General features: G+C 32.8%; 1 protein-coding gene across 3 annotated transcripts in view; it reads left to right on the top strand.

The window, feature by feature from the left end:
• Positions 1 to 23,316, top strand: part of trc (Serine/threonine-protein kinase tricornered) — a 952,993-nt gene that overhangs the window by 124,137 nt on the left and 805,540 nt on the right. Inside the window, exon 1 of one of the 3 annotated variants that reach the window (XM_089592300.1) lies at positions 5,075 to 5,104. The exons of the other annotated variants lie outside the window; for them this stretch is intronic. Coding sequence (XP_089448426.1) covers positions 5,094 to 5,104 — 11 coding nt within the window. The 5' untranslated portion in view covers positions 5,075 to 5,093. Of the gene's footprint in view, positions 1 to 5,074; positions 5,105 to 23,316 lie in introns of those variants that run through there. 3 annotated transcript variants of the gene reach the window in all.

The following is a 23,316-nucleotide window of genomic DNA, read 5'->3' as shown; positions in this document are numbered from 1 at the left end:
CTCTCGTCTAATTTAAGAGTACTAGATACAACGTGACAAATGTGTCCTTGAATTTTTATGTTGTAAATAGAATAATCTTTTTGTTTTATCTTATGACTTATAAATTTTTCAAAACTAAAAATGATAATGTAATATTTGATTAGTAATCCAAAAGTTTTATCATAAAAAAAGTTTTTTTAGTTTTTTGTTATATTTACTTCGAGGACTTTAAAAAATTCTACCGTTATGGCAACAACTATCTTTTCGACGTTCTTCTTTGTAAAACATTGCTGAACAACACTTACATTTGTTATTCATTTCACCATAGCAAAAAAGTTCTATTAAGGATTTATTATTATTGTTGCCACGGATACAATCACAATTCGCATTATATTAATATTTTATTATATTCCTTACTTTTGTTTCTTTATTTCTTGGATAAATCAAATGTATAATTTCTCTAATTTTATTTATTCTTCGATTTTAAATAGTCATTAAAGCAAATATAACAGTATCAATGTCACCAGAAAATAATGTACGCAATTTTAATTGACTAGAATTATTACCGAAAAATATAACGCTTTTCAAATCATCTGATGTTATTTCAATAAACTCATGAAGTATTTTTACAAACCATTAAGTTTCAATTGCAGAGGCAAAATTTTTACTTTGTGACGTAAGATCAAAATAATTATTACAGAATAAAACATTGTCAACGTAATGATTTTCAAGCATATACGTTTTGTAATATTGCTACTTATTAACAATATGTTTTACTCTTATTTGTTTTACTCTTATGTTATAGTAATTATAATCAAACAAAAATATTGAAAAAAGTTTTTATAATACCTTTCCGTCACTTACAATTACTTTTTTGTCAACAAGACTTATAAATTTATTAATTTTATTGTAATTGTTATTTAAAGTATCACTGTTTTTCTCTTATTTCGATTTGTTGGTTGGTTTATCATCATATTTAAATTATTGTTAGTATTAGAATCTTGATACTCTTATATGTCAAGATGACTTGAATCAAGGTTTTTTTATGAAAAGTAAAGTCAATTTTACATTATTTAAGAAATTTTTAATGCATTAACGGTTTTTTTTCATTATTAAAATATACTTTTACGTTCATTTCTCAAATCTTAACAAAACTTTTTATTTCGATATTTTTTATTATCTTAACTTCTCAAGGCAAAGTAAAAAGTGCAGTATTTAAACGATTTTCAAAAATTGCGTTATTGGATCACTGTATCGTATATATATGTATATATATATACATACATAGCAAATGACGGATTAAATAGACAAACTTTGAGTGTATGAACTTAGTGTAGTTTTTACCCTATAGAAATATCTTCAAACATAACTAAAAAGTTAAGTAGGTTCATAAGTTAAACTAAAGTTTTCCAAGAAATTTTTAAAGCCGTAATGTACGGGTAATGTATAGTATTATTTCAAAAAATATTTTGAGCCTTACAAAAATCTGAAATCAAAATATAAGAACGGTCAATTTTTTTTTTCGCTGCATCGTGCTTTATGTGATGCCCTTGTTGTATGATACTGTCTAGTAATCGTACTTGGAAAAAAATCTAATCAAATATTTTTGACTTTTGAATGGTATTGTGTGTAATCGTTAAATTAATAAGATTTAAATAAATCTCTAACGTATCCATTTACTCACAACATAGCGAGGCATTAAAGTATTTGATGTTAGGTTTGAATATATTACCAGTCGAAAGTCAATATTTCTTAGTTTAATTCTGTTAAAGTACGAATATTAGACAGCTTCATACTACGAGTGCCACACGAACATTATACTGCCCCCCCCCCCCTGAAAAAAACTTGATCATTTTCGTACTTAGATTTTAAAACTTTGCAAAACTAAAGATTTGTTAGGTGAAAACTGTTACCCTTACATTAAGGCTTCTGAAATTTCTAAAAACATATTGATTTGATTCATCAAATTTACTTAACCTTTTAGTTTTGTTAAAAGACATTTTTACGAGAATATCATAATTTTGAAGGGAAGTACTATTTTTTGTATTAATTTCAAAAATTAATTAAATCATGTATCGCTTACATTAGGGAGTACTAGATATGTTCCGTACAACGTAGCTACGGTGATGTAGGATACCCGACTTTATTTCTATTAAAAGTTGCTCTTATAAACATGCTTCAAATATTTTAGTACATGCAGAGTTGATTTATACAAGTACAGTTGTAGAAATTTTAATCTGTAATGCTTTTTTTTCTTATAATGAACTACTTTATCGTACAATTTTATCAAATTTTTCTGTACGCTAGGTACATAATTTTAATTCCTCTTTTCAACAAAATTTTTAGATTAAATACTTAAAAATTAAATGCATCAAAAAACCGAAATGTGACATTTATTCGACCAGCTTTATTCATTATGTATTTTATGTATTTTTATAAAATGACGCAATTCAAACTTTCCTAATGACAGTTACTCAATAACTAAGCAATCCTCACAATTAAAAATCTCATTCATAATTTACGGAAATCGTAAAAGCGATGTACAAGACACCCAAACAATTGTTTTAGTTAAACAATTTCTCATTTCACTACTTCTTAGAAAACTTATTATTAACGTACAGTTATTAACTACCCCAGTCGCTCAATTGAATGAGGCCTCAGTTTATTGTAAGTAGCTGTTTACGGAACAATAAAACAATTGCATAGTTTTAGTGAAAGATGTATTTATTTTAGAAAACAGATATAAGTTTTTTAGATGAAGACACAATTTGTTGTATCTTGAATGTGGTCTTGTTAAAATAAATTAAAACAAATTATTAAAAGAAAAAAGTTTTACCACACACAAAATTTTTTTTTCCTTGAAGGTTACGTAACTAACTAGAGTACTGTGAAGGATTTTAATAAATTCAAGATTGATAAAATGTATCAAAATAAAAATGTAGTGAGTGCTCAAAATTATGTCTTATTCAACATGCATAAGCGAGGAAATTTGCATACACCAGGAAATTTAAAAAATTTGCCTTTCATCTTTTCACCTATTAAATTAGATTTACCTATGGCTTAGACTTTTAACACTCTTTAACTTTTTTTTTCACTAAGCAACATTTAACTTTTAAGATTTTTTTAGAAAGATGATTATATCAACTGGCTTAATATAGTTTTTTTCTTATGTAGTACAAATTTAGACAAAAAAAAATATAATTTTTGGTACCAAATTTAACATTTCTCATAAGACCGATGTGAAAATTTCGCACTTTAGAAAAGTTTTTTCCTTGCTCATCTTAGGAGCATGTCTAAACATTCCAATCATAGTATGTCCAATGTTATTTTACCATGTTTTTTATCCTTAGTGCAATGGCTGAGCTTTTTAAATGCTGATGGGTCTTTTTAATAGTTCAGTCGGTTAAGAGACACAAAATGTAAGAAATTAAAATTTTTAGATGTCTTTTTAGAAGTGTTGTATTATTCGTATTTTTTCCAAACTTGGTCAAACTTTTTATATTAAAACAAGATGAGTACGTCAAGAAAGAAAGTGTATTATACTGAATTATCGTTCGGTCTCTTGCCTAAAAGACGCTCGAGTGCCCCGATTCGTGTCTCGCAGGGCCTTATATAAGCTCGTTTCCCCTATTGGTGTCCTTTACTAGCGTAGGCTTGTAGTTACTAGGGTGAGTCAGTATGATATGCCCAGCATATGGTACGTAACATAAGCTTATAATTCTAGAAGTTACACCCAAAATTTCAGAAATAAGTTTTTTCTACGGAAAGTTGAATAAGAAAATAGACAATCTTGTTCAGATAAAAAAAATTTATTCAGTAATAATAAGAATAATACAAAAAATTTTCAAAATACACAAAAATTATACTGTTCCGTATTTGGTTATTCCTTATCGTCTACTTTTTTAAGAAGTTTCATGACCATTTTGAAAGCCGAGCCATTGCATTTAGGTTGAAATCGATAATGAAATAAGAGTCAACGAATTCAAAATTAGAATATCGAAGCACGTTGCTAATAAATAAAAACTTAGTGAAGTATAAAATTATTACATTTGTCTTATAGAGCATTTTGAATTCTGTACTAGAAGTTTTAGCTTTTTTTAGTCACTTTCACCTGACATGTGACAAAAACTAAAGATACACAGTTGTAATAATTCACTATCGAACATAATCTCCTTATTTCATACGTATAATAAATCTTAAACTAATTTAAATCGACCATTAAACCCCTGTTTGTAACTGCATCATTGTAGTAAGCATCCTGAAAACAAACATGTTTTTATAAGTAAAAATTTCCTCTTTGTTATGATTTGTTTTTACTAACATCATACAGAAATGAATTCAAGGTACACAAAATTTAAATTTACTTTCTAATTTTAATTTCTTTTATGGAGTAAATTAACAGACATTCGATTTAAGTTGCTCGATTTTTTTGCACATGCTAAGATACATTTTTTCTAAATGCATGTTTAGAATTTAAGTATCATTTTTATATTATTTGCCATAAAAAATATGGCTGTGATCTAGTAATCCAAGTGAGATAAAAACTTATTTGTTGTACAAAATAAATTTAAAGGTTTTTTTAGATACGTATAAGCCGAAGGGTTAAATAAGAAACACGGTGGCTTTTATAATAAGATACGTATTATAATATGTGTACGCGTAAATTACTAGATAAAATTTGTTTTAACATTTAACATTAAAAATGTAACTAAAAGAAGGGATATTGGAGTTCTATCTCTTTGTGATTTGATAGGAATCTGTGAGGTGACTTATGAAAATAATCCCCCTTAGATGACCGATACTTCTATGGTTTTTACTATTACATAAAAGCTTATATTTGTTTATAAATGTGTATATTTTCCTCTTTAAATTTATTTTCTTTTGATATATTACACTTATGCACCCTCTTTTTGTGATACTTGAAGCGCTTAAAGAAACTTTTTTCTTATAATTTGATTCAGCTTCTTCTCCTCCGATGATGTCTATATTGTTGCGTAGCGTCGTCCTTTCATGAACCTCATAAGTTTTAGGAACAGGAATAAGTCACAAGGAGACAGATTGGGGAAAGATGCGGAGTACGGTCACTAAAGCGCATTGATTTGCGCGAATTGTGCATGAATTGCAGGTAGTATTTCTTATTAAGTATCCTACTCTTTAGCTAAAACTCATAATGTACCACGCCCCTATAGTCAAATAGTTATGACCTACCAGAGCAAATTTTAGACCAAGTTTTTCTTTGCTAAAACAATGGTAACACGTTGCTGTTGTTGAGCGAAATTGAACAATTTTGGCATGAATTTCGCGGTGACCATGTAACCAGTATCATGCTCAAGTCGTTGGTGAAAATTGAATGACACGAGCCAATCAATATAGGCCCTCTGCAACATCTCTTAGGATAATTAGATGATTGGCTAATAGTATTTCCTTCAATTTATCAATTTTTTTGTCTATTGTTGACGTGCTCGGGATTCCGGCACTCTCTGTGTAGTTTATACTTTTGGACCTCCTGAGAACATTTTGTTCCACCGATTAACCTTGCTTTTGTCCAAGGTACGTTTACTTGTTTTATGCTAAAACTATTCGTTTCAGTTACACGATACGGCCGAATTAATATGTTTAGATACTCAGCCACTTGTATCATGGTGATTTGGTGATTTGCCAATAATACGTACTTTAGTTTATTACTGTTTTTGTCTATTGTTGACGTGCTCAGGTGCCCGTATATTGTATTTGTAGTTATTATATTCTTTCGCAGGATATTTCACACTAATAAATATTGCATTTGTCTAAGATAGCTTCATCATATACAATACACATATGACTAGACAGGATAAGTGATGGATATGAGTATCAACTCAATGCCATAAAACAACTAGATCTTGTGCATGATAGGTGATGATGCAGACAAATTAAAATGGCAAACAGTATTTTGTTAACAACATTGGAACCATCCTAACAGTCAGAGTAATTTTTTAATATTTTATAATTATGTATCTTAAAAGTTTCTAAGGTCTGCAAAAGTTCTCTTATGGTAAGAGTCTGTGGAAGTAGGTTGGGGGTCGGTGGGGGTTCATCAACAATCGTGTGGGGAGTCGTAAGGGGTTGTATGAGATCGGTTGTACGAGTGTAATGTAACTGTGACAGGTCTAAAAAAATGGTCATAAGTCGAAATAATAGAGAAAAACACGGAATTTTCTTTAATTATGTGGTAGTCAGTGTCAAGCTGTAGAGGTTTGTGTGAAATGTCATTTGGAAATAACCATATATATATTAGTTCCTGCAAAATACCAGAGAATGAATTTTTAGCATAATTATTGTGATCATCGTCAGTAGCCTTGCACAACTACAAAAAAATTTCACTTCCTCGTACTCAATTTTATTAAAACAATAAAAATTGACACTAGCAGCAGCACCAATTGTAGCATCACTATTCGTGCAGTAGTTACAGCCATTATTTGACCAGCTACTGACTCTTCCACATGTTGAATGAATCCTGCGACATCTTTAACTTCTTTGGCTTTGAAAACAAATACCTTTTTTTGGTAGCAACAACACTGGACCACAGCTCCTGTTCCTTCAGAGTTGAAGCCAGTTTTCATTGACGTAAGAACCCTGGCAGGGTTTTTCCTTCCCCAACCTGTACCGGGACTTTTGTCATCGTATCAGGGATTTTCTTTTGGGCACTTCTATTACTAGGAGGAACCTCTTTCCTCTTGCCATCGCTTGTTCTCTTTTTTCTAGAGGTCACAGCTCTTTGCCATTTTTCAGAGGTTTCTAAGAAACTTCTTTTTTTTTAGCCTTTGTCATTAACTTCAGGGTTCGTTTAGAGTTTTTTTTTCTGAACACGCCATCATAAATTAACTCTTTTTTTCCCCTGTATTTTAGTGATGCAAAACTCTTCTTCCACTGTAGTACTTTATTTTGATACTTACGTCTTTTCTTATGATAGCTGCTGATTTTAGATGTGTAAAAGCAGCTTTAAGGCCATCTTTAACAACGTTGACAGTGTTCCCATACTTTTCGTTAATTGCTTCGTGCGTCTTTTCAATTTTTCTTATTGCAGATTAAACTTGCTCAATCTTTTGGTTCCACTTTGATCTTAGCTCTATATTTTTACTTATGACAGTCAGCATTGGTAAAAAATCTATCCCTAAAACAATTTATTCGTTTTCAAAATGTATGTTAGTTTTACATAGATTACACAAACTATCATTTACTATTATTAGGCTTTTGTTTGGCACTATAGAAGCCTCCTCTCGAGCTATTGAATTAATTTTTCGTAATCTTCTTTTCGAATTTCATCGCTGAAATTACATTTTCTATAACAAAAACAAAGGGTTCTATGACTGGTCATCACATTTGGAAGTAATATTAATGCAATGCCAGTCCAAGCCATTGGTGTAATTTTTTAACCTTGAAAGAAAAAGTAATTAGTTAATATTTTGCACAAAAAATTTGATCCAGGTCCTCCTGATTATCATTTAACTGAAAATGCATCGAATTAATCATATGGTTGTAGAATGCTAAGTGTTCAGTGTAATAATTTTATTTTAATAATTTTCATTTGTGATGGCTACTTGAATGGATAAGTATGATTTACCTTCAGATTAAAACATTTCAATAATGTGTTAGAGAGTACGGCTCTTTTTATGATAAACTAAATCTTTTGTAGAATAATTTTTCTATGTTTCCCTTCATCATCGCCATGAATGTCCTCTAAAATTAAAAACAACGCAAAAAATTGTCGTGATTACATTAGAAGGACAACAGTGCTAGCCTTATGAGAAGTTTTTTCGATCCAAGCATTGTAAATGATTTAACTTATAGCAATGGTGGCATATTTAAACGCTTCATATTAAATGTTGCTATGTTTCCCTCCACAGTATACGTAAACTTGTCATAGACCGTACTTTGGGACACTTTTGATGGGGCGAAATTAGTATCCTCGGTTTTTTATAAATTATATTACAATAGTATGCACGATAAATTTTAACGGTTAGCGCACATTTTTTTCTATTAATTAAAAAAAAAATTTCATAATGTCCTTTGTAAGTGTTTAAAAATTACATTTAAATGCTGGTGTGGCGTTGCTTGTCTTCCGTGACTGTGGGACTTCTCCAGTGTTGTGAGTGCGTTCTGCTGTGCGATGTCTGTCGGAAACACTCCAGAGAGTGGATCGCCTATTGGTTGGGACGTAAAGCTTGAAGAAGTGGAGATGGACTAGCATGGTAGATCGTACTATATCCCAGGATTATGTGCCCAGTCCGTTGTCATCTCTTACAGATATATGTTGGGGAGGCCGCGTTGGCTGTTATCTGTAGACAGGGAAGATCCCGATGGGTAGGTGTGCATCCTGGGATGAAATTTATTTGTTGCAGAAATGGATATTTAAGTGACAACTACTGAAAGGGAAGATAGAAAAGATAAGTAAGAGTGGACTGACTTCAACATGAAACTACTGATTTCTAGCTTTACTGGAGTTGGCATGCCTGATCGGAGGGCCCAACTTATGGAGAGTGCAGACTTTATATTTAAGACTCTTGTCAAGGCAATGTTGCAACTGTAGAAGCTTGTAACAATGTACAATAACACGGTGAAGACCATGAAGTACAACGTTGGGCTAACAGCAGCTGCGGTAAGCACTGTTCATTGCCACTAGGCGAAGCTTGAGAGAAGGGATGACTTATCTTTGCATCATACTTGAGCAAAGACGATGAAAAAGGCTAAGTAAAAACGGGGGTCCAGGAAGAAACTAACGTCTAGGCTGAAAAACGAGAATGGAAAAAGGTTCAGAAAAGGGAAAAAAGAAAAAAAGCCGAGGAGAACAAACCACTGTAAACGTCGATGGGCCAGGCCCATGGTAATCTTGGTGAAACCAGAAGGGGGCAAAAAGTATGGCAAGATCCCTGAAGAAGAAGATCGTTGTGGCCGGGCTCTGAGCAAGTATAGAATCCATAAGGAAAAGAAAAACAGGAACTTTTCTCGTCGAGTTGAAAAACACTACGTTAGCATCGCGATGTGTTTGCCAAAACATTAAAAAATAGGGGAAGGTTGGGTAGAATGGGCCCCCTTTTTCATTTTTTTATTGTACTGATAAGTTATAGTTTACAGGAGTCACTAAAACGGATTCATACCGATAATTACCCCAATTTTATCGTGTTACACTTTCCCAGCCATTCTTTCCATAAAGATTTCGTTGTAAATTGAAAAATTAGAGCGATCAAAAATGCTCATTGGTGCCTCACTATATTATATGGGTGAGTAAATTATGGGGCACAAGTACGCACGGAGACATTGCATGTATATTTATGACCAAGGTACACAATAAGATTATATGTGGAATACGAATACGACCGAACTAGATTAAATGTAGTAAAGTAAATGAAAATTTATTTTAGTCTTTTTTTTAAATTTTAAAAATTATTGCGTTTGTTTAAACAACATTTTAAATATAACACAAGACTTGTGTACTTAAAAATGGATTAACTATAAAACCTTTTTTTTATTTACATGGGTATAAAGCTTTATTATATAAATATCAATTACATTTAAACTTTTTAATTTTTCATTTTAATTCTAAATCATAATTTCTATCACGTTATCATTTATGTAGGTTCTTTTCATAGGTTAATTAATATTACGAATAGAACCGTAAATTATTTACGTAAAAATTAATATAGGAAGTTAAATATCATTTTCAAATATGATTAGAATATTTTCAACTTGCAGGAGATTTTTTTCAGTGACATTTGCATTTATAACACTTTTAATCTACTATTTAAGTACGTAACATTATATGCAGGTACGAATTAACAGTAACAAAACAATAACCCTAACCTATGATTTTTGACAGCTACAATATACGTAAGACAGCTGATACCTTTGCATATGTTTATAGGCAGTATAGTTATCGACACTACGGTTTTCTCATTTACCGTGCCTATTTGTGCCTCACGTAGGTGCTTATTTGTGCCCTTTGAAGACACATTATTTATTTAATCATAGCTTTCGCAATACAAACGGTACGGACAAAATAAAAAAAAAAAACTAAAGCTGAAAAGCTAAGCTTTTGAATGATGTCAATAGTAATTATAAAGGTAGTATTAAATATAAATTTCTGAGCAGTTAAAAATTTGAATCGGTGGTCATTGTTGTGCACAAATAATTGAATCATCTTATAGACATTTAAAGAGCTTATTTCTTTATGAATTTCTTGCAAGAGGAAAACTATGGATGCAATTGATGCCTATGTAACAAAAATCAGCTTAAAATACATTCTTGTTGTCTGGATATTTACGAGCCCATTTCAGCCGCTGTGTCCATTCAACCCAACCTTCCCCTACTGGGACAGATTCTGGTGGTATTAGGACTCTTGCATGGTGGCAATGGTTATCAATAAAAAAACTTATGTAACGTTGGGCTGCGTTAACTGCTGGATGAGGTTCAAATCTAGAGCTGAGTATTGCCTTAGGTGCCTGGGTTTCGGTTACATTGCTAAAGAGTGTGGTGGACTTGATAGTACTGGGGCGAGCTGTAGGTGTAGATTAAAGGGCCACATCACATGAGACTGCTCCAAAAAAGAAGTGAGTAGCTACCTGTGCAAAAACATGGACACCATTCTAAAGCTGGACACCAGATAACTTGAGAATTCTGAATGTCGAGGGTGCGACTCAGTGAAGATAGCATTGATCCTGCAAATGAACCTTGATAGAACCGTGCTCACGCACCATCTGTTCGATCAGTTTTTATGTGTCCGAAGTGTGGACTTGCTGTTTATAGATGTACCGTTCCCACATTACGGATTGGGGCTGGTACAGTAACAAGACCAGATGGGCGACCATCCTGGTTCGCTATAACAAGTTCCCTATATATTACACCGTAATTGGATATGGGTTCGTGTGAATTAGGTATGGACTTGTGATCTATGTGAGTAGCTAAATATCCCTTAACGTTGCAATTGGCCTCTTTAGAGAACGGCTAGTAAAACTTGTGGACGCTCTCTATGTGTATACGGAGACTGGTGCCATCGCTTGGAAGGAGCCGAGAATCGACTCCAGAAGGTGGTCGTTACTGAGGATGGCTGCAAGGCTAGATCTCATTGTCATGAACCCTAGTAGTTCAGCAAAATTCGGATAGCCCAGCAACTGGGGCACGATTATCAACCTTACGCTGTTGATGTCACAAATAGTGGCATGAGTGTTCGACTGGTAAGTTCTAGAGGACTACACAGCTAGCTATCACCAGTATGTTAGCTTTGTGTTGAACGAAGATCATAGTACAAGCTCACGAGAAGTAATCTAAAGGTGTCAGTGGACCCCAAAAATTGCTCACCTGCTTGGAAAGGCGTAGCATCGGCGCCACTACCATCTTGCACAGCGACACAAAAGTTGTGAAGATCCGGAGGTGGCTGTTGCTGTGTATAAGGAAGCAAAGAAAGCCTTGGTAAAGGTGATCAAAATGAACAAGAGCCAATGCTAGCATGAACTCATCGCTGAGGTGGGGAACCTAGGCTACCAGATCATACTAAAAAGACTTCGTGGCTCGGACTCCAGATGGGTTTTCTCTGTTCTCCCTCTAGTTTCTCCGGCTAGGAAGCTAGGATGGTAATCATTATGCCATCTAAGCTCAACTGTTTAGAATTATTTGAGAAAAAAACAAAGAATCTCATTTTAATCTAGAAATCTTTTATTTGTTTTTTTGAACAAATAAACAAATGAATCTTCTATTGAAATTGTGCGATAGTTTTATACATGGTAAGCTCCCATCACTTCATATAAATATAAAAAGTTTCACAGGCACATTACCAAAACCTAAATACAGCTGAGTATAGCCGAGGTAGCCAAAGTCTAGCTGCAGTCAAGCCCACAAATAGGTGTATATGTACACTTGGCATAAGTGTATCTTACATTTGGTTTTCATACGGTGTATTTCTTATTTTGTTAGTTATTTTGTCAGAAAAAAATTATCCATGCCTTTGACAAAAATTTTCAGAGGCAGAAAAAAATGCTTGTGAGTATATTGAATCGTATATTCAATACTATTCTCTCACAAAATTCGTGCATACCATTGTCAAGAAAATGGTGGCCGTACAGCTGTGCAAATTATTATCTCATAGCCGTTAAAAAAAATTTTGACTTTCTTCCTTTACAAATATCTCGAAAAACTGCCGCACAACCTGTACGTTGCCAAGTGGCATTAGAAAGAAGATGAATTTTTCTACAAGTACCATAAAATGTGTCTGCTCAAATATTTTAATTTTCTTTTGAAAATGCATGCGTACCTTATTTTTAATGCTGCTTCATTAGAGCTTGTGTTAAAAATTGAGACTTGGAGTAAAAGTTTCTTGAGATTTGTGCAGGCTTAAAGTATAAACAAAGATACAATTAGATTGAGTGTATAAAAATGTATTAAATTAAACATATGTCATTATGTAAATTTTTTTAAGGGAGTAACCTATCATGTTTTTTATTATTACATAAGAAAGTATAATTTAAATTTATGCATCTATTAGTAATTTGTCATAAAAATATACGGACACACACATTCACGCGCGCGTGCACGTGTGTGTGTTTATCAAAGGTGCTTCATGTGGACACTTATATGCATGGGGAGTAATTATCAGGACAAATTAGGAGTTATGTTGACGTTTGCACAATTCTACCGTATTATTAACATATATCTTAGAAGCACGTAAAATCTGCATAAGTCACTTTCACTAAACACACACATACATACCAATGGGGCTGCGTCCCCCTGAGTGCTCCGTGCACTGATCTGCCATTAACGTTTTTGTTGATGATCATATTATTTAAATAATTGGTTATATTGTCTTGCTTACATAATCCATCTACTATACTTAAATTTCTGATTAATATCATTACTTCTCTAATTTTTAAATTTAATTTATGAGGTAGAAGATCTCCAAAAACTTTATTTACGACTTTAAAAGAAAAACACATTGAGCAAGACATTTTAGAATTCATAATCAAGATCTTTACAAATTCATTTGTTGTAACTGAAAATTTTTTAAAATTACTTAGACAATTTAAAAGTACGTGATACTTTACATAATTAGTGTGAATATCGTTTTTGTCACATGTACAAGAGATTTTTACGTATGAATTTAATTTAAACAAATAAAAACGATAAAAATTAAAAACATACTTTCTTAGACTAATGAGTTTCAAGTTATACAAAGCTACATAAATAACTTCAAGTACGAATTTCAAAGGAATATTGGAGTTCTCAAGAAACATTTAGATACATATTTTACAATATTAAAACCCGTTTAATTATGTACTTTCAAGTTCCAAGCAATGTATACTGTAATTTAATTGTATTTTTATAAATTAAACTTTTAGTTAGGAAGAACATGGGCTACAAAATACCGTTATAGGTGGTGCGGTGTGTTGAGAGGGTGTAAAACAAAGGTAAAAAAAACTTTTAAAATAAGAAAAAATATGCATAAAATATTTAATAACTCTTAGAAGTTACATAAGGGAACGTGAGGAGGGGCTAGAGGGACGAAGACTGAATCTTAATGAATCTTGACTATATACATAGGAAGATATATACTAGCGGCTCGGTCATGGCCCGCGTTGACACGTAATGTAAAATATTTTCAGTTTAAAATTTTTTTACCTTTTTTTACACTTTTTGGTATCAAAAACTTTTAGGTAAAAAAATTTTCCATTGGAATCTATGAAATGCAGTTTTGATGAAATAATAAAGTGTAAAGATGTAAAAAAAAAAATCACTCGTGAGGGGTCTATGGACCCCCAGTCGGAACGAAGTTCTATTCGCTTTTTTGTGGACGTTGGCTACATACAGTCATAATGTATGGGATAAAACATAAAGTTAATAAAATAAAAAAATTAAAGATAAAATATATTCATCATGTATATGATAAATAACGATAACTTATAGGAAAGTTTGCAAAAAAATAATAACATATTATTAAGAGTGAATCGACTAATAGAATCAGTAATTTGAGTATGTATTAGGTTCGAGTACAGTAATAAATTTTTGGGTGTTCGCACATGTTCTACGAAATCAGAAAAAAATAAAAAAATGAATTGTGACTGTGTTAACGCAACAGCACAATTATTCTTATAAACTTACAATTAAGTCTGTAATAACACTTTAAAGTATCACTTTAAGAAATAAATAAAGAAAAACTAATAATTGTTCTCTAATTTTAAAAATAGCTTCTTATTATGCAACGTTATATCTATGTTTTCTCAGGGTTACTTTCAAATTCACATGTTAGTTTTTTTTTTTTACACCAATCAAAAGTTTTTTGGTTGAAACTTTACCGATAATGTGTTAAAATAATGAATTAAATAATGAATTAAACAAATAATTAATTAACAAAGATGTCTATTGTAAAAAAGAAAACTTGATGGCGAAAACATTGGCGGTCGTAAAATTTATCTACAAGCAATAGAAGTAGAAATAAAAGCAAAAATCTAAATGAAAAATTGGCAAGTAATCATAAATTTTCAAGTGAATAAATGAAGTCAACTTCGGATTTGGACAAAACTATTTTTCCCGTAGTCCTGAGAAAATTTTGTAGGGAAATAATGTATTTTTTTTTACTGAAAAACATAAGATTGAATTGTATTTTTTGTTTTTGGGCAATAAACTAAACAGCCACTTTTACAGCCAGTGAAATCCGTGCAGTAGGGTGGGATGCAGGAGCGGGGAGAGACTAATACGTTTTATGTTGAGTCAAGCTATATGTATATACTTACAGTTGACATTGTAAATGTGTATACGTAGTACTGATGGTATGCGGTGCGGGGAGGATGGCCGAGTACAACCGAAAAACAAGAAACAAAAGAGAGCCGTCTAATCCTTCGGTGCGCGCGCATGGAGAGAGAAAGAACTGCCTGCGGCAAGGTATATGGATTTATACACAGCTGTATTACTATAGTGGGGTAAGAAAAAAGTCTTGTTACCTTTTTTTTTGGTCTAGCCCCCATGAGCCCAAAACTCACAATGCAAGAAAAGCAGCTTCGTTCCAAAAAATAATATTAATGATGCTGTATAGTAGAGTGCGTCCCTTGCATTATAAGGAATAAAAAGCGATGAAAAATATACGATTTATAATTTCTTTTTCAATCAGAAAACCTTACGACCAGAGCAACAAAGTCCTAGAGCTTTATCTCTTATTTTTATTAACGCCACAATAAATATAAATACGTATTATTCCACCTATTTGAACAGCTGGAAGATTTTAGTATTCAATGTCGAAGTTTTAATAAAAAGCTAAACTACCACTTAATGATTTACGTATTCGTCGATTTTGACTCTGCTGTTCTAATTTCGATCAATATTCTTAATCAGTCTTTTAACATGTATCCATTAAAAGCATTTAAAGTTTTCCTTCCAATTTGTTCTTTTGCAGCTACCTACATTGTTAAAATCTTTTGTGAGTCTTAAAGGCTTTTTTTTGCCAACTTTGTAAAAGTAGTACATAATGTGACTGCAAAAAAACCCAGAGTGATCTTCTCTGACCTGCTGTTGTAGCACGAAATTAGTCGGGAGAAAACTCACAACGCCCTAAAGCGTTGGATCTAGTTGTAGTGCTCTTCTCCAATGTCTCCTGGTGTTATTCTGGAGGCGTTGGCATCCAAATCACCTTCTTTTTATCGTTATCAAACGTTTTGGTGGTTTAAGAAGGAGATTTTTTCGTGATACTTACTTGTTCAAGACTATTCCATTTGCTCAAGTTCGTTTTTCCTTTATAGCTTCGCTATTAGATTCAACAAATATGTACCTCAAAATAGATTAGTGATACCTGGTTAAAGTTTGGAGTCAATAGGATAATCAGAGTTGTCTGTGGCCAGAGTATCTAGTCTCGCAGTGAAAACGTCACTCGTAACAATAGGCAATGGGCTAGCAATCCATGCTTATTTCTGACCTGGATTACGAAGATGATCAAGTACCATGAAAACAAAGGCATTGTAAACACTGACGTCTCTGACATAACACCATGAGATGTGTGACTAGAGCATAATTTGCTTCAGTTCTCAAAACCACCGTGGCTGTTCTTCCGACCAACCTGGTGCTGCTAAAACACCTTTTGCAACGACAGCAAGCTGAGGAAAGTAACCTTATGGAGTTGGGATAGTCACATATGCTGGAAGTATTATTAGCCTCTGGACTGGAAGTATCACCACTGGACCTTTTCAAAGCCATCATAAATCTTGACGTTTACTAAACGACCAATAATCTTATAGGTCTTTTTTAGGGCCATCTAACGTTAAATTATCTTGCTAACAAATATTTTTTTACATTTATTTCTGAAAAACATTTAAAATATAATTACGACAGCAATTTTTCCACTAATAGAGTACATAAAGCCTGCCACTTTTTATCCAAGTTAGTCATTCTATCAGACATGATAGTGCCGTCGGTAGCCGGGATACCCAGCTGCATGACTAAAAGCTCTGTTTTTTATGTACTGTCAATAAATTATGATGGTAATGCATATTGTGTTGTGGAATATTACAACCAAACTCACTGATTTTGAATCAGTACGCAAAATTTTTATTAAGGTTGGTTGAGTGGTTTTACGGTCTGCGAATACAACGGTTTTTAGGATTTTTCCACTGAAAATAGCATATTTTTAAATTATTTATAACAAATAACCCCTTCAACTAAATATTTTCGAAATAAACGAGAGATGTGTGCTTTGATGCCATTAATAAGTGCCTAGTGACACTAATTAATATAGAAAGAAATTAATTAAGCGAATTTAAGAAATTATAGGGTAATAAGAGAATAGTTTGACACTAATAAAAACAGTTTTGACATTTACTTCAAATACATAAGCTTGGAGTTATACATGTATACATCTTCCTTCACTATACGGTTGTTTGTGAAAAGAATTACACACAAAACCCCTAAGCTCCTCTTAGACCCCCTCTTGACCACCACCAATCGGGCTTCCACTGCCCTAACTGATCGCCCATAACCCTCCACCTTCACCCAACTCAATTTTCCTTGACCCCATACCCCCACTAACAAGTCCTACATGGTTATTGTTTCCTTCTTTTTGACTTCTGCCAATTTGATGTAGAGCCACCACTGCCCTAACTGGTCGCCCAAAGCCCCCCATCTTCATCGAATTCAATTTTTCTTGAACCATTATCGCCCACTAACAAGTGCTACTTATATAGTGGACTCCTTATTTACTTCTGCCAATCTCCACGGACTTTGACATACCTATAAATAGTGTCAGAAAAATATCTGTTTGAGACCCCGTCTGACAAACTCACAGATACTTCAGTAAAAAAAAAAATATTTTCATATAAAAATAATATAGACTTTCGAATAACCGTCTTCAGTAACAGGTAAATTTTTTCAAACATTGTTAAAAAATTTTGTAAAGAAAAAAAAATTGGTTTCTTTTGAATAGTACAAAGAATATAGATCGCACAAAAAATTGGTTTACGAGTAAAATGTAGCTCTTGACAAGATCTACAAAACAAAACAAAATTTATTGCAATCGATAATTTTTTTCACCCACAAAGTTACAAGAATCACTAAAAATAAAATATTTTTTAAGTATTAATACCAAATAGCCCCTTCAACCAAATATTTCCAAAATCAAAAAACCTGTGTATTTTGATTGCATTAATAAATGCTTGAAATTTCAAATTGATGTAATGAATAGTTGTAACAAAAATTCATTTGTTTGTTGCAAAGATGCTTTCGTAAAATTGCTATTTTTTTTTTTTTTTTTTTTTTAAACAAATTACACTGATGATTTTGATTGAATTCTTTTTTGAAGATGTTACTTTATCTATATCATTTCTAACTCTGTTAATTTTATTAGAAAATGTATTTGGAAATTAGGTACGGCTTAACAGTATAAATATATAAAGTAGCCATTATATTTTCACTTGTACAACGTTAAGAGTAGGTGAAAATTGTATAGCTATTTTTCAATAATTAAAAAAAAAGTTGCTCAACTGACTCAGGGGCTAAAATAGTTTATGTTTGTTTTGATTGCATCTCTTCTAAAAATATATTTTTCTTTGAAATTTTTACAGTGTATATATCGATTGCTTATCTTCCTCATAAATAAATTTCATACAAAAATCTCTATGCCATTATTATAAAATGGTATTAAAATAGCAATGATTTTCTAATCGATAACGGAGGATCGTTTTGAGCGACGTTTTTTTTTAAATGTAGGGTAGCATGTAAAAAGAATAACATTTAACTCAATTTTAATTTTTCTTAAATAAGTGCAGAATATTTTTTTGATAGTTAATATTTTTTATTGAACGAAGACATCGTTTTTCTCGCTCTGCATTTATTTTTTTTCAATATGGTTCTGGATTTTTCCTTCTACTGGTCAAATAGAGGTATTAACATAAGGACTGTAGTTGGAAAACCTTGGAATTGTAGAAAACAAATTTAAAAATGAACTGGTGGACAGTAGATTCTTCAATACCTAAGTATGAAGTTGTACTTCTATGAAATTATATGGCAGACAGTATAATTGTGAATGTAAATTTACCTTCTATGAAACAATATTGTGTACGATATTGTGCAGTTATCGTTGAAATGAGTATACCTACGTTAATTGGGCTTAGTTTCAATAAATATTTTGATATTAATTAATAAATGATTATAAACAATATATTATGACACAATACCGTATAAACAATATGTAGGCTAGCCAGTATAAGACTGTGTACTTTAATCGAATCTTCCGATGATTTCAAACAACTTGCTACTACTTATGCTGATTATATCTCTAACGTCACGCTTACATCTGTCACATAAGCTCACGCACTTATTTCAAGTCCATATTGAATACTCCAAATATAATTATATTAAAAAATTAAAAAAACTATCTCGTACCGCTTTCATCAATAGGGTAGTATTACATGCTAGTAAATGTCTTTTCAGGACGTTCAGCACACATACTTTTTTTTATAGATGTTTAAATATTGAGTGCGTATTCGAAATCGCATTGAAAATATCTAGAAGAATCGCAAATCGTTAATGTTCTTTTTTCATATCTTTAATTTTAAAACATCGCCATTTAATATGTAACCTTATGGAAAAATCACTAAAAATTGTATTTATATGATTTGTTGAAGTCTCTTATTTTTTTGTACGAAAGATTACTTTTCGATGCATCTATTTAATTTTTTAATCGATCTACAAGTTGTTTTTTTGAATAACTCACGAATAAAGAAGTCGAGTATGCGTAAAAGCGTGTATGTAAGTACATTCCAGTGAAAAAAAGTATTTTCAGCTTTGTTGCGTTTATTTGCGGTATCCTTACCTCTGCAAAATTTTCTTCCATTAACTGTGATGAACTTCCTTAAGTCTCAAAATTACCTTAATTACAAATGAAAAAATTGTGAGAAAACGAAACGCAAGAAATATCACTTAATGTATTTATAGAATACAATAGAAATGCTTAAAAAATTTTTGAAAATTTTGAAAAAAACTGAGAAAATTGGATGAATAATTATTTATCTATTTATTTATTGTAAAAGTAAAAAAATTAACGATAAGTAAATAAATAATTATTCGTACGTAAGAATGCTTCTCTGCTAAAATATATTAATTTCTAAGTTAAAAAAAAATCATGTAACTACATAAATTAGTTCATTAAATAAACAATTTATTCATTAATCAAACCTGATTAATTAATGAATAGTAAATAAATATTTTAATTAAAAATAAGTTACTAACCATATTATGACGAGAAGTAATCGAGTTTTTAGTTTCAGGATTGCTCATAGGAGAGTGGGTAAGGGCCTCGATTTGGGTGTAGAAGAATTGCGGGTTCAAGTCTCGAGAAAAGTGTTGATTTACTCTTGGGTATAAGGCGCCTATAGAAATATAATTTTGGACATTTTGGAGACTCAAAAATAGAGAAATTAAAGCTAGAAATGAAAGCTAGAAAAATGTTTACCTGCAAATATTCTTTCTCAAAAAAAAAAAAAAAAAAACAAAAAAAAAAAAAAAAAAAAAAAAAAAAAAAAAACATGAATTATTAACTCACGTACGTGTAAATACTATTGCAATAAAACAAAGATAAAAATCTAAATATAAAAAAAGTATTGTGTAGGGGAAGTGCATGATATAAGATCTTTTTTAAAGAACACAGATACAGTGAGATACGCCCATCTTGACAATTAAAAAAAAAAATGGTTAGGTAAGGATCTGCAATAATTTCAAAGTCACATCAAAGCCGCAGATGAACATTGATAAATACCTGATTCCTTGAATTAAAGATGTTCTGGCTCCGTGAAAAGGCCATGTAGTTCAATCTTAGTTAGACTAAACGCAAGCATACCAACACATGAAACTAAATAGATTTAGTGTACGGTATTGCTTTGGCACTAGGTTGGTTTCAACGTGAAATAGAAAAATTTTTATTGGAAATTGAAGGAGTTGGTGTATTTTTGATGACATTCGCGTAGGTGGTCTAAATCAAGATTGATATGATAAGCATTGAAAACAAGTTTTAATGCGATGCAAAAGGGTAAGATTATCTTAAAGCATAAGTTAGTGCGATATATCTGAATCAGAAACGCAGCTCCTAGGATATGGAATTGATTCTAGTGGAATCCATAAGCTTGATTTAAAAATATCAGCAGTCACGCAAATTCTTAGGCCAAATAATGTCACAGAATTATAATCTTTTTTAAGGATGGTAAATTTTTGTTCAAAATTCATTCGTAATCACGTGATGGTTCTCAGTCCACTCTATATGAACGTTGCTGTTGTAAACTCTAGGGCAATTACCTCTACCCGGGATGGTATTGGTGGCTCCTAGACTGAGCGCGAATTTAAACCATTTTACCCTTTGCGCCACCTCTAGAGCGTAACTACCTTTACTCGTTACGGTATTGGTAATCTCTAGGTCGTGGACGGGATAATATTTTGACACGTCGTGCCAGATATTATTGACAAATCAGAGGCGCGCCGCGAACGAGTGCCTCGCACTACGGCTTGACAACCGATTTAACTCGATTAAATTTAGCTACCTTTTAACCCCGCGTCCCACCTACGCGCCCAGTGCGAATCCCGAGTTATTAAGCGCAAGCTTGGACTCGAATAATACGTTGCGCCGACATAACAGGTGATTTAATAGTTCATAGACATAAAGCATCAAAATTGGTTTTGGAAAATGGTTGTTTGCTATGGGGTCATTGGCTAATTGTTCCAGAATCTTTGAGAGAATGCATCCTCAAAGAAGTGCATCAGGTCTATATGGGCATTGTAAAAATGAAAGTGCTGGCCAGATCGTAAGTGTGGGGGCCAAGTATTGATGCTAATATCGAAAGTAGTGTAATTGAATGTGAACTTTGTGTGCGTCACGGTCATGATCCACCTAGTACTCCATGTATGGGACTGGCCCAAGGCTCAAAATATTCGTATTCGTGCTGAATTTTTTGGTCCTATTCAAGGCAACATGTTTTTAACTATCACCGATGTGCTTTTTAAATGGTTTGGTGTAAACATAGGGAAAAACATAAATGCGACTTTGATTATTAATGCATTTAGGGATTATTTTGCGACTTAGTACTGACCGGTACAGGTAGAAACAGACAATAGTCCTGATTTCATTTCTGCAGAATCTTGTAATTTAAAAAAAATAGAATACAAACCATCGTTTTAATCCCCTGTATCATCTTGCAAGCAATGGAGCAGCCGAAAATGCAGTAAAACCGTTTAAATCAAAATTTGAGTTGTATGTGTTAGGAAAAATAGATTTGCGTGATGCTCCTGCAAAATATTTTTTTGATTATCGTTCAACGCCTCACGTGACAACAGGAATTTCACAAGCTTAACTGCAAATAGGCAGAAAATTTTCAGTCAGATTAAATTTCCTTAAACTAAATATTTTTAATTTCGTTTACAAGTAGAACGAACACAAGCATTATTATCAAGGAAATATAATGATTGAGCTCAGAAGAGACAATTTGATAATGGCTAAAGATTTCAGAAATAAGGGCTTACATGAATAAAATAATTCAAAGAGGGACCAGAGTTTTCAGGTTATGAGAAGGAACAGTGCTAGGACCATCTAATGAGAACAAGTAGTCCTTCAAATCCCCAACTACCGAACCATTAAATAATAATGAAAATAAACTTGAAGTCACTTTATAAATCACACAGTTCAATTTTTTGTTCTCACTAATCAGATATAACTAGTACGTGCCCTAGGTTCAGCCCTATAAAAAAAGCAGCAGCAGGAACCGCCGGCTAGAGAGACCTGCAGGGCTTGGAGGCGGTGAATGTCAGCAAGGGCCTCTCGATGCCAAGTTCCACTGAAGCCAAACCCGCGTGAGGCCACGCTTAAAGTCGAGGGCACAACGCTGCAATAGCAGACCACTTGGTCCCACCAGAATAACGAAATGGTGGCATTGGTGATGGGTTTACTGGCTTGGCAAGCAATAACGAGTCACAACAACAACAACAGACTATATCAGCCCACAGTGTAGCCAAGTGGCCCACACACAGGCCATGATGGTTAGCAGCAGCAGAATGGAAACGTTGTGACTGCAAATTAAATAAATCTTTAAGTACAGAGCACGAGAGCTTGTTCTGAGAGTGCGTTTTCTTGGTTGTTCTTAAAGAAGCCAATATAGCCAACTTCCTCGTCTACTCGTGGCCTCATTAAGTAATGAAAACTTACTACTCGCACCGTATCCGGCTTGTTTAACTTTTTTCACAATTGTTAAATAAATTATCTCAGATTGACCTAAAGGTGGACTGTAGAATAGTGAGTCAGATGTTAATGAGAAAGAGAGAGAGAGAGAGAGAGAGAGAGAGAAGAGAGAGAGAGAGTAGATGCTCAAGAGGAGAAGTCAGAGTATGAATAATATTTACTAAAACACTTTTACATGTGATAAAGTACAGAGTTATCGTGTTTACTGATACACAATTGAAGATATAACAGCACTTGGTATAACATAAGGCATCAGATTCTGGGTGCTTGAACAAACAAGGAGATATTAAGAAGTGAGCTGGAAGCTCCTTAAAGAAAGAAAAAAGACACTTTAAATATTAATTTTGAGTCACGTGGGAAGCACAATTGAAAAATAAAACGTGCTTTTAATGGCAACAATACGCTCGTTGTTTTAAAGATGCAAAGCTCATACCATGGATCAGCTTGTTTTTTCTCGTGTGATCGGTGCGGACTGACTACAACCGAAGCACAGAGGTTATACCGAGTGAGCTGGAGAGCATCGCGTGCGGTGATGAGTAGTTTTGCAGGGCCTTGGAGTTACGCTATTGGCCGCATAATTCGACATTACGTTTTAGCCTGCGAGTATGTAAAATTTAAAA

This window comes from Copidosoma floridanum, unplaced genomic scaffold, assembly GCF_036245765.1.
Source record: "Copidosoma floridanum isolate Cflo_tuat_1 unplaced genomic scaffold, Cflo_Japanese_pri ptg000016l, whole genome shotgun sequence".
NCBI lineage: Eukaryota > Metazoa > Arthropoda > Insecta > Hymenoptera > Encyrtidae > Copidosoma > Copidosoma floridanum.
Note: the sequence above shows the minus strand (reverse complement) of the source record. Positions and strands in the feature narration are given on the sequence as shown.